The 16,265-nt window shown below is 43.5% G+C and overlaps 1 protein-coding gene across 7 annotated transcripts in view; it reads right to left on the bottom strand.

The window, feature by feature from the left end:
• Nucleotides 1–625: 625 nt before the first annotated feature.
• CARMIL1 (capping protein regulator and myosin 1 linker 1) overlaps nt 626–16,265 on the bottom strand; it is a 197,712-nt gene continuing 182,072 nt past the window's right edge. For 4 of the 7 annotated variants that reach the window (XM_042798028.1, XM_042798031.1, XM_042798030.1 and 1 more), the window contains 5 exons: nt 13,856–13,934; nt 10,930–11,163; nt 8,072–8,206; nt 5,507–5,656; nt 626–1,680 (listed from right to left, as the gene is read on the bottom strand). In XM_042798028.1, the coding sequence (XP_042653962.1) occupies nt 1,544–1,680; nt 5,507–5,656; nt 8,072–8,206; nt 10,930–11,163; nt 13,856–13,934 (735 nt within the window). In that variant the 3' untranslated portion in view covers nt 626–1,543. The remainder of the gene's footprint in view (nt 1,681–5,506; nt 5,657–8,071; nt 8,207–10,929; nt 11,164–13,855; nt 13,935–16,265) is intronic. The other 3 variants (XM_042798033.1, XM_042798034.1, XM_042798035.1) reach the window with 2 other exon arrangements.

The following is a 16,265-nucleotide window of genomic DNA, read 5'->3' as shown; positions in this document are numbered from 1 at the left end:
TATGATTTTAGCCGAGTGCAGGATTTCAAGGCAGTGCAAACTCCGGGTATGAACCTCCAGCCTTCAGTACCTCTTTTCCACAGCGTTGTAGCCTACTTTTGAGATGTACATCTCTACAAAGTGCTTGTAAGATGTTCTGATATAAAAGCCTACAGTTTTGACTCAGCAGCCCTTTATACTGCAAGAGGACAAGCGGCAATAGCAGGTATGTGCACAGGGATCAGACAGAAGGCCGTCTGACAGACAGGTATCTGAGCATTTCTACCCAGGTGAGAAGCCAGAGCAGGGCCAGGGAAATTGCCCTTGGGAGAGAGTTACCAAAACGATTTTGTTCTGTTCTATGGAACCAAAATAGAGAATTTAGATAGCAAGTGTTTCCGGCTCATGTGAAGGCTGCTTTGCTGAAGACCTTGGGAGGAGATTAGCAAAGAGATCTTCTTTCAGCAGTTTTACGAAGATGATGTGCATGTGTCCCTTTCGGCAGGAACAGACATTTTACTAGAAGCAGAAAAAGATTATATGGGTTTTGTCTTAACTGCGTGCTTTGTCTACCTGACACAATGCCATCATTCAAAAAGCAGAGACTGTCAGACCACAACTAGTGCCATAAAAAGAAAGACTAGTATTTCAGTTGTAAAATCATTTTTTATTGTTACAAATATACATATGAATAAAATCCCTTCAACCTGTAATGTAAGTGGGTAGCTGTGAAATTTGCACCCCCTCCCTCAAAAGCTGAAATGTTTTTACAGATGTTGAACTATTTTTCTCGCAGAATTACACATTGAAAGGAAGCTAATATGCAGACAGAACTGAGGAAGGCCTCTAGAAAACACCAATATTAATAAAATTTCAATTGCCCTCATTCCAATCAACTATATACATTAATATATGAATGTGGAAGCATACCATGATTATACGTCATCCAAATCCTTCTCTGTTGTGCTTTTTGACAGTACACAAATGTAAGCATCGGAGCTTTATGTACAGTACGAGAACAGGAAGAAAGAAGCTCCCTAGGGGAGAATGTAAAAACCATACCCAAGCATTTAATATATATAATCTATACAAATTATTTTATTAGTGTGCTCTTTTAATATAATTACAATGTGCAATTGCATACCGCAAGAATATATTTATAGGTAAGTCACGTGCAGATTTGACACATTTACATTCAGCAGTACAATGCATTACCTGCTGTACAGTGTATTAGTGTAAGACAGTGTCCAGTTAATTTGCTTTGCTTTCTAAATGCCCCAACGCAGGGCACTCTTTGTAGCTGCTTCAGAAAAATTCAAGTAGAATACATGAAAGAATCGCTGGCTTTAGCAAAGGCATGGAGAGGAATGTCTGCATTGTACAGAACAGAAATTAAGGACCAAATCAATGCCGAGTGAGTGTACTGTAAATCGTGATTGGAAGATCAGGTTTTCTGCATGGAAATGTACGTGTGGTGAAAGAGCAGCTGGCTAGAAGGGCTGTTGATTGCTGTACCCTGATTGTTATAAAAAGCTCTTGCGCTACAAAGCACTTGTACTGATTGCTAAACAAAAATAAAATCTTTATCTGCTTCTTCGCCAGAGTCACTGGACTTGCTTCCCTGATGGCCATCTTTACTTAAGGACCTCTGCTTCAGTTCCTGCAGCTCATGAGACTGCTGCCCAGGGCTTCTTTTCGCAGCTGTATAAAACAAAAATAGGTCTTACTAATCATTGTAGAAGAGAGAAGAAGAAAAATAATTTAGAAAAAGTCATTCGTGCACACAGGGCCTACTCCTGCTCCCACTGAATTAATTTGCACTAGTGGGAGTAGCATAGGTCCGTTAATTCTTCAATCTAGAAAAAGGTGAGAGAGAAGAGAAAGCGGCTTGAGCCAACTTTATTGCACTGTGGGTTGGCAAGCAGGCAGACTTGAGATACGAAACTCAGTACTTCACTGTGACAGGGATAAGCATTACAGTTAGAAACAGCCCGGAGACTTTCTCCTCAACACGCCACTTCGAAACCAGAACGGCATTCATTTTCCAGCGGGGCTGGATCTCAGACGGCGCGCTCCTGTTGTGGTTTAGGCCTGGTTGGCAGCCAACCACAATGCAGCAGCTCTCTCTCCCTTCCCCTCCGGCAATGAGAAGGGACAGAGAGCCAGGCTTGGGGTTCAAGATAGGACTGGGATGGGGGAAAATCCCCCTTTTATGATCACGAGCAAAAGGCAGACTCGTTAGGGGAAGAAAAAAAGAACATACATTTATTACAGACACTAACAACACATAACAGAGTAGGACAGTGAGAAGCATTGCCACATCTTGAGAACAGCTTCCCCCCACCCCTCCCTTCTTCCCGGGCTCAGCTCTGCTCCCGATATCTCTACCTCCTCCCCCAGTGGCGCAGGGGCAGGGAATGGGGGGTGCAGTCAGTGCTGCCACTTCCTTCATGTTCGGTGAGGGGAGTGTCCAAAACTTGTTACCCCCTACTCCATCGTGGTCCCCCTCTCACAGGAGACAGTCCTCCACAAACTTTCTCTGACTTGAATTCCTCCCATGGGCCGCAGCGTTCCCCACACTGCTCCGTCATGGGTCACTAACTTCTTCCGACTGGATTCTCTCCCACAGCTGCAGCCCTTCCCGAGCTGCTCCGGCGTGGGACTCCCCCGCATGCTGCAATCCTCCCAGCGCTGAATTACAGCAGCGGGGCTGCCTTTTCCCATGAGACCCCGGCCTTCTTCGGGCACAGCACCTTGATCATCCAAGCAGGAACAACAGGCCACCAATCAATGTCTGTTACACCGTAGATCTCCATGGGTGGCAGGGGGGGGCCGCCCTGCCGTCTCCCCACAGGATACAGGGGGGTCTCTGCTCCGGCACACCTCCCCCCTCCTTTCTTCCTCCGTTCCTCCACTGACCTTGGTGTTCATGCAGCTGCAGCAACTCCTCCTCACAAGTCCCACTGCTCCTCACCACGTCCCTTCTTAAATACGTTATCGCAGAGGTGCAGCTGATGGGCTCAATTTCCCAAACAGAAGTGGAGCTGACATGGAGCTGGGGGAGCTTCGAGAAGCTTCTCACAGGGGGCCGCCCCGATAGCCCCCTCCCCTGCCACCAAAAAACTCCACCACTCACTCAACCCAGGACAGCTCCCGACTGCTCGGGCGGGTATCCTTGCTGGGCACCCCTCAGGCCAGCGGCACGCGTCCCAGGCAGGCCTGTCTCCCTAGCAGGTCACTTCTGTCTTCCCCCGTTTGACTCGGCAGCCTTAACCAGGACAGACATTCACCTCGGCATCCAAGTTACCCGAACTGCTGCTGCCTGCTCCCCCAGCACTGCCCCACGCCCTCCCTGTTCTCTGAGGGGGAGGAACACCCACCCACCAGCCTGCACCTCCTCCAGCTGCGAGCACGGGCGCTGCGCCCGGCTGTGCTGGGCAGCGGAGGAAGCAGGAGGACATGCCCACCTGCCACGATCCACCTGCAAACAGTACCCGTTTTGTTCGCCCAGAGCTCCAAGATCTCAGTAAGGCCAGGGATTTCCCCAAACCTCTAAGCTTTGAAATAAATTGGGAAGAAGGTTGTAAAACCTTGTTAAGATTTCTGATCTAATCAGTGGTCTACAATTGCTATGGTAACAAGAGAGTTATTACCCAGATCAGTGGGGACGACGTTTCGCTAGGATTCATCGCTTTAAAAATCTCATACTTCCAATTAAAATGAACCTTTAAGCATACAGTGGCCCTTAAAACGTGAGTTCATTGCAACTCATCTTGCTTCACCCCCACAAAATTAAATGTTGCAGTTACGAGACCTTCTTTGCTCCACCATCTCGGACAAGGACGCCCGGCCGTGGTTCGCACCGATCCTCGTGCCTGCTCACACTCGCAGCCGGGACGAAAGCAGAACGGGTAGGTCCAGCGCTCACCTTGCAGAGACCCACCTCTGCACACACGGCACATTTGCTACCCAAATAGGTTCTCCTGAGTCCAAAATACCTGTTTTCTTATTTGTGCTAGCCAAAATATGGGAGGAAGAGAGCCAGCAGCTACACGCTTGCTGCATCCTTATCCTGGCTTTGCAAGTTGGGAAAGAAGAGGAAAGGATTTTGAGAAAGGTTTTTAAAGCTATTTAATGGAATTGGAGAGGATTAAGATACCTAAATTCTGTATAAAACATTTAGGCATTTCCACCTTCTCAAACACCACTGCTTTTCAATGACATATATGCCTGGAAATTTTTGAGTCATTCTTGATCCTTGTACTTCCTAGTAACTCCATGGCCTTTGTTTGGCCTCCATTCACTCTTCAAAACCCAGAACACATCCTGCAGCAGCCATTTTAGTTTATAGCCTCATAAATCAAGACAGGTAGTTTGTCCCCAGAATGCCTGAGAAATATATCAGGCACTTGAAGTCCCCGTGCTGTGGGCAGGCTTCTGCCTCAAGAGCTTACCCTTGCCCCGATGAAACCATACACAGGTGACCTGTGTAGATCTGCCGCAGCATCTCAGATTTTGAAACTTACTTTATCAGAGAGATACCTTAGAACAAACTAACATATAATAATCTGATTATGACAGAGAGGAGAGATTACAAGTTTGGGTGGGATAAGCTTGATTCTACAATATGAAAAGGAAATCGGTTTATACATTTTTGGGCTGAGGATGTTACAAAAGGGATACATGATGTCTTACACATACAAAAACTGTGGGTAAATGTAATTGTATAGGGTGTTCAAATACTTCATTAAAAAACTTCAGACAAATGTAATTTTGAATCATTGTTTAAATAAACCAGTTAAGAGGTAAAGAGAAGCATGTAAACACGTACCATTTGAGAACAGAAGCTTTTATATTTTAAAATCACATAGATCAACCAAACATTTTTATAGCCTACTGAATGAATTCACTGTAAGTCAAAGCTGTTTTTCACGAAGCGTGGCTTAAGCACACAACACAGTGCTGGGTTTGGGTTCTTTTGGTGATTTTTTTGGTTGTTTATGCAGCTGAAAATCAAAGTACTATGTCAAAATAATCTGATTTACCCTGTTCTCAAATGGATTTGTGAGTGATGTACTGAAACTGGCACTAACAATATTCAGGCTGAAGCACATTCTGAAATACTTCAGTGCACGCATCTTAAAAAGGAAAGGTATGTAAACACAAAAAGCAGTGGATAGTCCACCTGCAGTGTACTTATACGGTGGGGTGCCAGTGTCACCACAATGAGCAATCATGGTTTGTAATGAGCCCTCTTCTGCAGAGGGGCTGCAGGTGCTAGAAGGTACTGCTCACTCGTGCTGCCTCGAAGCAAAAATGCACACACATTGCTTACCCAGGAATTTTTTCAGGCCACATAGTTCCCATGGGGACAGAAAGATGATTAGCATCCCGTGAGATTTTTACTTTTCTCATAATCCAATGACAAACCCACACCCTTTTGTGGCTTCTTTGCTACTACCGTTTCATAACGATTGTTAGTGCCAGTTATCAAGCACTGTCTCAATGAAAAATGAAAACTTCTAACCAGGAGTTGGCTGTGCCTTCCTCTGCCCAAGCACATTAGCCTCCTCTTCTGCACTGGTAGAATACTGCCCCGAAGTGGTTTTCACGCTGCCAGATGCCTTGGCACAGTCATGAGCTGCATCTCTTTTTTGACAATCATCTCCTGTTTGCTCTAGCAGGGAAAAGGATTCATTTATACCCCTGAGCTGTTCTGTAGGCCCAAGTACGGAAAGTAACATAAAAATTTCACTTATTCATCTCATTTAATCAATTGGTCAAAAAGTAGTAATGAATATGCCAGATGCTTGCTTAAATTTAGTGCAGATATTTGCATATGTTGGTAACCACAGTCTGATCTTACAGGTATGCTGTGTAAAGAGGTGTATTTTGAGATTGTGCCACAAAGTACAGTTAAACTCATTAACATAAAGCAAATTCATAATCAAGTACCATCTAATTTGCAGCTTTCTTTTGCAGGAGATGGAATTTTATTTACTAACTTAGGCAGATTTGCAGTGATTTACCAGTTGCAGAAACAAATTGAGCATGCTAGCCTGAAAGGCAGCAGAAAGCAAGGACAGAGGAACGACTGAGTGAAAAAGCAGAAATAAAGAAATAAAGAAAAAGGAAAACCTGAAAAAGAACAAAAAGTAAAAGAAACAGAACTTACTCTTTCCTGAACAACTGTATGCAAAACATAGCAGCTCCATAAGGTCCTGAAAACCCAATTTTAGCCATTCTAAACTATTATTGATAAAATTTGTACAGTGCAATGTAGTGGCAACTAGAAAGCCCTGTGCTTGGCCAAATCATTTGTGGAGGTCTGTCTAAGGGAGCAAGCAGTGAGGAAAGCACAGTGTCTGACCCCTTTTGTGTAAGGATTTGCAAACAGCAAACACGTTTTAAAAATAAAGTGATTGTCCTCACGTGACAGCCACAAACTGCAAAACTCTGTCAAATCTCTGCTCTGTTAGAGACTGCTGTAACAGAAAAAGATTGCATTGGATCTCATAATCCCTGCTTCTCCAATATGTCCCTTCTCATGACAGGGTGATGGAGAAGGCATTAAGCACAGAGACAGTGAGGTTAACCTCACACTAAAATGTACCTGCAGCAAGTCCCATGCCATTGTACTTCTCCAGTTACGTGGTAACAATTTCTCTCTCCCAGTCTGGTGAGAAAACAAGGACTCTAGCATATGCAGTTATCAGACAGCAGCTGAGAGAGCCTGTTGTGGCAACAGCCTTTGACTGCAACCATTCACAACATGATGGCACAACATGGACCGTCTGAACCCTCAGCTCTTTCCAGAGACAGGAGAGGTCCTTGGGTGTGTCGTGTCCTCCTAGCTCTGCATAATTCAGCCAGCTTGTGGTGGTTCCACTGGGCTACCTTTACAGCACAAGAGCAGTCCAGCTGCATCATACAGGTGGCTGACGTGAGTCAAAACCTGCAGACAAACACCCAACATGTGCTGACATGCAGTCACCAAATAGTAACCGCCACAGCAACCATCTTCCAAGCAGAGGAACACCCAGATTGTGAGGTAAATTGTTTTATAAAGTAAACGGCAGTTTTAGGAGAGAAAGGGAGAAGCTTCTCAAAATATACCCCTGCACCATCCCGCTTTGGGGATGGCTTTGCCACTCCTCTCATCGAGAGAGTAACAGTGGGCTCTGAGGGTAGCACAACTGTTCAGGCTTCACAGCCTGGTGTTACGTTTCTGCCTTGACTCGTCTGACCCCATCCTACACTATAAAAACCTGCTGGCAGAGTGTGAAAGGGCACCCCTGTGTCTCACAGCTTAAGTGATGGGAAATGCCCTGGATGTCTGTCTTAAGGAGAGTCCCAGGAAGGAAGAGGTCTCATCCCCAGATTTCAAATGCTGTTATTTGTGCCAGCTGACACCACACTGAGCAATACTGCCGTGACTACTTCTCCACATATCCTATGCTATCAGAGGAAGCTTTAGCTCTTCTAAGAGCCAACTGGGGGCAAGGAAATGTGTCAGCAGAAGTGGAAATCCAGTACACACATGAAAAGCAGCAAAGACAAGGCAGCAGCCCACTGTTGTGTGTAAAAGGTACCAAGCCCTGCCCTGGCACACAGGGACTCACTGCCCGAGGAGGTGAACCCAGTCACATGCAGTGAGCCCACGGAAAGGATGAGTACAAACAGAGCAACAGGCTGCCTGCAGGGAACAAAGTCGTGGCTGGTCCCCTGGAAATGTGCTGAACCACAGAGCTGCATTTCACATTATTTCAAGTGACCAATACCAATCAGCATCTCTATTCAGGCCAAACTAAACCGTAATATACACAAGAGTCCCTTAATTGTTCAGCTACGTTATTAATACCAAGGGATTTGTCTTTCACTTGTTTTGATCAAAGGAAGAAAACATAGAGCATGAACCCATGAGTGGAGAGAGTATGAGGAATAGGTGACCAGATACACTTTCCCTGCTCTTTTTTCCTCCAAATGAATAACTCTCCTCCCTTCCAAGTGAAACCAAATCAGGGGACAATGACATATCAAATTCTAATGGAAGACAAGCACACTGGAACAACAGTTATACCAACACTCCTACCTTCTTGAGAAAACGATCTGACTGAGGGGCTGCTCTGACCATCCTTTTCCTTGTCAGAAGGAACCTTCTTCAGCACAGGTGGAAGCAGGGCAACTTTTGGGGAACTGGGGCCGGAGGGAGACTCCGGAGCATCCTCTGTGGAATACCACGAACAAAAGGGTGAGAAGTTATATTTGTGCTGTAGCTCACAGAAATAGTACTGTTATGATGGGTAAAACCTCAACACAATACACAAACAAGAAACAGCTAGAATCTGTGTCAGAAAAAAGGAATCAGGAATTTACATTACATCAAGAGAACGCATGATGGCCCTCTTCAGGTGAAAAAAATTCTAATAGCCAAAGCAAAGATCTCAATTTCAGCATTTTTAATGGGTACTGCTATTGTAGCACAAATAGAAACCTGATGGGACCAACTGAATTTCCTGCAAGACATAAGCATGTAATTTGTAAAGAATAGTTGAAAATTATTTTGGATGGATTTTTGGAATTATTTGTTCTATTTATATTTCCATTGTCCTGAAACATAATGAACCGATCAATTTAGATGTCTTGTTTCACAGTTATAAAGTATAAAAGTGAACCGGGGAAACAAATTTCATAAATAGCCTACAGAACTCTATACTTCCAGGAATAAATTGCCAGTATATAACATGATAGCATCTGCAAAGATTTTCTAAATAGAAGAAATACTTCTTTTAGACTGTGAGTAAATCTGGAACTTAGGTTCAAATCCATAGTTTAAACCATCTGGATATCTTGTTTCTCTAAAAGGCTGGATATGTGGTATGCATGGCAAGTTGACTACCATCTTTACAGTCCTTACAGGAAGACCTTTTTAGTCTTACACTAGACAGCTTTCATTTGGACAGTAGGTAAGTACAGCTACAATGGATTACTTAAACTGCTTGTATATTTGCTTCCCAAGGAGTAAACAGTGGCATGTGTATGCAACAGAGGAACTAGGAAGATACATTACTCTTGATAAAAGGAAAAAGGAACTCAGAGTATCACCTGTATTGCATATTTGTACAATGCGTTGATTCAGTTGCATACTGGAAATTACCAGGAATTTATCTCACTGTTGAGGAGCCACCACAAAGGAGTCAATCTTTTTACTTTCAACACGGGAAAGTGACAACCTTCCAAATTCAACTTGATCTGAACAGATACACCTATTCTTGGACCTTCTCCATGCTTCTGATGTGCCTATGAGGCCAGCTGCTTTGGGAAGCTCGATATCAGAGTCTGGATGAGCACAGTGCTTGGCAAACACAGCTCTATCTTTCTGAACTAAAGCTGTTCCATGCTTTATTGAGGAACCACTTTCAGTCTTTGACAGTTTGTGGACATCCAAGGTGTGCTCCTTTGCCCTCAGACTACTTAGCAAAAATTTGCTACCACTAGTTTGGCCGCACCTCTGGAAACAACAGCAGGAGCAAGAGTGTAAATAGGATTATTGCTTGGCTTCTTCACCATGTTGCCTGAGTGTGCTTAACCAGCAGGTTGCTGCAAGTACTAGGATAGAAGTTTGATGGCAACAGAGATGGTGCTGCTTTTGCTGCCAGCTGAGGAGCTGGCCTATTATGAGTAAATATTAATTCCTCTCTGTGTTAAACCCACAGTATGCTCTCTCTGCAGGAAACAGGACCTGGCAGAAACAGATAGCTCAGGTCTTTCTGATACCCAAGACTGAGGTAACACACTGGCTATTTTACAGATTAAGCGTCACCAAGTAAGTCATGCTTTCCTATTTTATTCATCTTCATGAACATCTTACCCGACACCTCTCACTTTTATCGCCATTTCTAAAATGGACAATAAAATGAATTTAAAGCCATCTAAAACTTGAAGGTGATCCTGTATTTGAACAATTTTCTACCCATGGAAGTGCAGAGACTAAGTAATGCTCATGTGACACATCAAGGGCAGGGAGGAGGCTGTGATATTCCTCTGCCCCCTTGTCCTCACTAGAAATGACTTCTTTCTAAGGTCAACAGTGAGTATGGGAAAAGCCTAGAGGTCTGTGAGCTCTTACAGATGGCTATGATCACATTTTTCAGTCATTAGCAATTAATAAGCTGTATTTGCCATAGTTACTAGGCTACTAGCATTTAATTCTCCTCAACTGCAGTGACAGTACTTTGTGAAGAGGGGGTTGTGACATTGGCCTGTTAAATAGAGGACAGATAAATGTATGGGAGATCTGCTGAAATATCTCCCACTATCGGAAACCTTGAGATAATATCTGGGCAGGAGGTTAGGACAGAGCAGAAGTTAATAGTCATTCACCTGGCAGTCTTGCAGGGTTATAAAAGCACAGTTACAATTACTTCCAGTCAAAAGCAGTAAGGAAAGAAACAAAGGCAAAACAAGGAAAAAGAGAGACAGTCGGTTTATGCAAGTTATTAAGAATAACAGGCATTTGCTTGAGGGGCTAAGAGCAGCCTGCCAGAAAACCCTAAGGACTTTAGCATTTAGAGCCAGGTGTTTAGAGAAAACACAGTTATTTTTGTCAGTGCTACTACAACAGGGCTTTGATGCTGAAGTAGCTTTCTATGCTCACCTCTTCTGAGAAAGCAGGCTGACTCAAACCAGCTCTGCTGCTGCTGCTATTGCTTCTCCTCAGGCCTTACTATTGCGGATCACAGATTGAACCATTTTAATAAGTTTATTTGAATTAGGGCAGAGGGAGGTGGAAAAGAAGGATGCAAGTCAAGGGCAAGTGACTGAAGAACCTGTCTCTCTACATTTAACTTTTGTTCAGGATGTGGCCATGGGTGTCTCCTGCATAGCCCACACAAACACCACTCAGAAGCACCCAGCTGGGGATAACAAATGCCCAGAATTGCTCCTCACCAGTACGAGAGGCAGAGCGTGGCTTCTGTGGCACCGTGGGTCGTCCTGCCAGGCTGGGCTTTGTTGACTGCAGTGGGGGTTTGGGGCTGGTCGGTGTATTGGAAGAACTTCTTGCCTTTGCACCAGCTTCTGCCTTTAGTTCAGCTTTTGAATTTTTTTCTGATGATGCTGAGATGGAGTCACCTTTATTCGAGGCAAACCGACTCTCTGGAAGGGTCTGCTGGAGTTTAGGCACTAAAATAAATAGACACATAAAATAAAGTCTCCTGCAACACAGAAGGCTCTGTGCACAGATACGCTTGTGTGGAAAATACCATCATCAGCTCACAAATCACCGCTGCACTGCTGTGTGAGCGTGTAAGAGGACCCCTAACATTTCATTCAAAATCACTGCAAAAAAAAGCATCTAAACCCGCTACTTCTTACACGTGCTAAGCTTCATAATTCAATTGCCTCAGAGGTGATGGCATCTCCCCCTTTTGGGGTGATGGCTGGCTGGACCTTATTCTTTCTTCATATTTCTGGGAGCAGATGGTACAGCCTACCTGCTGAGAAAGCAGCAATGGATCAGTGGAAAAGGCAGCCTTTGGCTGTTTTGTGCCCCTACAGACGAAAGGTTGGGTATCCAAGATCAACAGAGAAATCCTGGCCCAGAAAATAAATCCCAAATGTGTGATCAGCAGGCTACATCTTTTTATTTGTTGCTTTTAGCAAGCTCTAGAGGAGATTTTGAAATTTAGCCGAGATCAAAGAATTCTGGATATATTTTGATTTACCTAATAACACTGTTTATGGATTATGGTTTCCACACATTAGCAAGTTTATCAACATATTATTTAGCCCAAACAAAGACCAAGGTATTTACAGCTAAAGCTACACTGACTTACAAGCAATAAATCAGTTCTATCTAGCTGTGCAAGCTGGTAGAAAGCCTGCTGGACTCCAGGTCGCAAACAAGCAAAATGCCTGCCCTACTTTCCTAACTCTGCAGCTTTCAGCAGGCTGAAGGCTTGTATGTAAGCAGGTATAATGATAATCTTGGGACTTGTATATTAGCTTGGGACTTTCAACAATTGTCACATCTTTATTCTCAGAAGAGAATTACAGACTAACTGAAATGCAGACTTGCAGCCTCGGTACTTGGCAAAGCCAAGTACGTGCAAGCCAATCTACACTCCATTTCACCAGCTTAGGTAGTTGTTTTTCAGCCCAGCTGGAGTTAAACTCTGGCAAACTGTAGAGTTGTGTGGTGCACATATATTTGTGTGAGTGCGTGACAGGGAGAGTTGGTGTTTGCATGCATGCAATAGACTTTCAGGCTGCAAGTGAAACAGCAGGACACCCTCTCAACCTGTGCGTGTGTGCATACGAAAAAGCAGACAGCATACAGACATGAAGCAAGGAATAAAAAAAAAAAAAAAACCCAAAACCTTATTCTCTTCCTGAATTACTATCTACAGTTTTCTTGTAGCAACATCCTGCAATTTTCCATTAACTCTCTTTCTCGACTTCCTAACCTCAGGCCTGCTAATATGATTAGAATCACGTAAGTTAAAATAAATTAAGCCACAACAAAGACAAACTGTAGTCACAACAGTGAAGAGCGGCCTTGGGGAGATCTTAAGCAAGAGTGGTAAAGAAAGAACTGATATCTGGAGGCTAAAAGGAAGGGGCATGCACAGTGCAGTGAGGTGAGGGTGAAATGTGTCATATACAGAGACAAGGGTCGGAGGAAAGTCAGGATCAGACAACCCCAGCTACTCTAATGCAAGAACAGACTATTCTTGCTCCTCTGACTTCAGTTTGATAATATCAGGAAACACATACAGTACACAAGGCCCTCCTCAAAAGACAAGCAGACTTTAAAAGCTCTGGTTTATAGAGTTCAGCATGCTCTTAATATGCTGTCTTTTAAAACTAGCTTTAGAAAAGTATGAAGCTTCACAATCAATTTCTGTAGTGCTCAACCAAGATGGCCACATTTGGATTTTTATTTCAGCTTTGTGTCTGTATGTTTTGGCAACCCTGTGTGCCGTGCTTGCAGGATACTACCACTGCTGTTGAGAAATCAGACCACGATTTCCTAGTTCAGCCCACGCCTGTCACCCCCGTGAATGTGGTACACACAAACCACCAGAGCTGAATCCCCATAGAACACTTCACTGGCCTGTCCCAAAAGTATGCACAGAGACCAGAATTTCATCTCGTCCTGAGATGGCTGCACTGTAGGCAGTGCCGTGTCAGGGCCCAGGACTACAGCTTGCCAAGGGCACAGCAGGACTAGGTGCAGAGGGAATCAGTGCTGCAAGCACCACAAGGCTGGACTCCACTTTGTAGACGATGGTGAGTTGTTTTGTGTGTGTGTGCAGTGTCCAGGAGCCTCCACAGCTTGGCAGACAGCCCTGGCTTTGGTCAAAGTGGGTGAACCCTGAGAAAAGCCAGCTGCCATTGCCTGCGAGAGGTCTAGTCTAACCGCTGAAAACCAGGACTACTCAAGCTGATGTGTGAACAGGCTACTGCAAACCGGCCATATTTAGGTCATCAGATATATTCAGGAGTTTCACTTCTTCATGCGCAGACATTTCTCCTGGCTCCTGGGTTCAGCTTCAGCTTTGCTGATCTCATCACAAGCCAGCATCCTCCCAAAGGCACCCCAGGCACATGCACCGAGTGCTTTCCTTCCTGTGCAATGTGGAACACGAATAAAAGCTGAGCCGCCAACTCAGCCCTAGAGCTGACTTCATGAGAAGTACTATCCAACACAGTAAAAAAAAGTGAGCTTGTTTCTAATCCTTTTCACATAGTGTAGGCTCATATTTTGCTTAAGCAATTGTAGACACACAAACTGGAGAGGGAAGTGAGATTTTGGAGGTTAGGCATTTTGCATTTTCTAGAAAGAGTTTATACCAGGAAATTCAAACTGTACCTGTACCACTTCCATCCAGTCGTTCCGAGTTCATTGCTGTGTCAAAAGACTCTCTGGGAGTTGCGTCATTCCCAAGTTTCTGAAAGAGTAAGAAAAGCTCTCATATTAATAACATATCTGTAATTAATACAACTCAGTACTTCCATTAGGAAAAAAGCTCTAATTTGGAAGCCATAAGGCAAAGAAAGGAGTGATAGCAATAAATGGCAGATTCTCTTTCCTTGTTCCTTTCAGGCTGTGGAGATTTAAGAGGGAAGAAAACTATGTTGATTTGTAACTAATGCTGCCACATGTCTAGCAAAACTGCAATGACACCCTGCCTCCTAAGCAACAGGCCTCCTAACATACAGGACTAGAAACCAAAGTCTTTTCCCTAAAGATAGCCCTATATTTAAAAATTCCTTGCTTAGGTTTAAAAGAAAGTCTTTTCCCGAAGATCTAGATTTTGAATATGACTGCTGAATGGCTCTTATGCTCTTCCACATACAAGAATAACTTCTTATTTTAAATAAACCTGCAACTACAGAAGTGGAAGCCCTCACATATTTACAGGATTTCTCTGAAGACAAACAGACCTTACTTACTGAAAGGTGCTCAAAGCTATGCATCACAAGCACTGCTGGATGCTCAGCACGTCTAAAGAAAGGGAGCTTCTTGTTTATGTGCTGATACTGTGGCTAAGTCTTCTATTCTCAAAAATAGCTTTCCTAATATCCTTGCCTCAAAACAAAAGGTACAAAGACTTCTGTCATATCATAGCTCTAGCTGAAGTAAGCTTGAAACCTGTGTATTCACTAGGAAAAGCTTAGGTATGCAGCTGATGTGCTTGTAAAAGAACCAGCCTCCTTTTACTGTCTTACCTGCTACCAAAGCCTAAGCAGAGAAGGATACAAAAAGTGCACAAAAATAAGTGCAGGGTATACTATGACAGAAAACCTTATGAAAATAAGACTAGACAAAAAAAGTGAGATTTTTTTGAAGCTAAAGAAGTGGAGATAGACTTTTTCAGGCAGCTTCAATCTTGATCTTGATTTGCTCTTTCAAGACAGTGTGGCAATTAAAGCAAATGATTTGTGTTGGTGACCATTGCATTTGGTTATATACCTATGCATACATCAACCTGGCATGTTCAGGACACTGCTACTACTGCTCCAACACCGACTCTGCATGACTCGTGCTGGGATCTGACTGTTCCACAGCGTTCAGAAACCTCCACCACATGCCATGCAGCGTACGTCAAACATGATCACTGTCCTTTGGAGTTTACAATCTGAAAGACTGCTGGGTATAGCAGGTGGATATAAATTGGACAAGAGGAAATGTAGGAAGGAAGAGAATGGTTACAGGTAGCAAGAGCACATACTAACTATAGAAAAATTGACAGATTTAGAGTGAAAATAGTATTTTAAATATAAACATAAATGAATAATCTCTAAATGTCCACCCTGGCCACGTGTCTTTCCCCTGTGGTGGTAATTCAACACAGGCATTTCAAGAGAAGCAGATTTTGGGGAGCGATGTGGTAAACAGTGTGGCTGGCCTTACAGATTTACTGATACCTCCATTTTGCTCATGTAATCTCACAGGCCCTAAAACAAAGCCTCTCTTCAATACAACAAAGAAAAGGACGGAGATGCTGAGTGTCTGCCATTCCTGTGAGACCTGGCGGGTTAATGCTACCTCCCAACCTCTCCACCAAGCACTGCGTTATGGAGGATGCTATTAGAATTGCCATTAAGCTTGCTGTACTGTAAAACTACCCCGATAGAGATAAAACTATCCACTTAAGTAATTATATTTCTACAGGTTTTAAACAGAAATCATCTGTATGTTAAAAATCACATGTAAGCCAAACAAAGAAGTCTTCTGGTCAGAAGCACCCTAGAAATGCCATGACTTGGTAGGGCCAGAATGGTAAGCTATGGTGGCCGTATGGATGAAAAGTCCCCTCCAAAGCTAGCAGGAACATTATGCTTTGCACCACTGGGTGAAAACTCAGTTTTTATTTCCATTTCTTGACAGTCACTGATATTTTGGCTAAATTCTCACCTTTCCACCTTCTCAAGTCACACGTTTCCTTGTAAGACTGTTTTGGCTATATAGTTTCAAAGGGAATACCACTCTTCACTTACTGGATTTTTATTCCATACCTTGGAAAAAAAACACTTTTGAGACCTGAATTTATTAACCATTTCTTCAAGGAATGTGAATTCTCATGAACTTTCACCAAAATACTCATTTTCCTATGTAAATAATGAAGATATATGCATAACACTTAGCTACAGTAAATTACTTGAGAGCTGTATGACAATATGAAAACTAATTTCACTATAACTCCTTCCTCCCTCTCTAATTATGGGATTGCTGGGGAAATATGACCATGTACAGAGACAAGTACAAAAGCCAGTGC

Source organism: Tyto alba, unplaced genomic scaffold (genome assembly GCF_018691265.1).
Source record: "Tyto alba isolate M040663 unplaced genomic scaffold, T.alba_DEE_v4.0 Super-Scaffold_27, whole genome shotgun sequence".
In the NCBI taxonomy this organism is placed as follows: Eukaryota; Metazoa; Chordata; class Aves; order Strigiformes; family Tytonidae; genus Tyto; species Tyto alba.
Note: the sequence above shows the minus strand (reverse complement) of the source record. Positions and strands in the feature narration are given on the sequence as shown.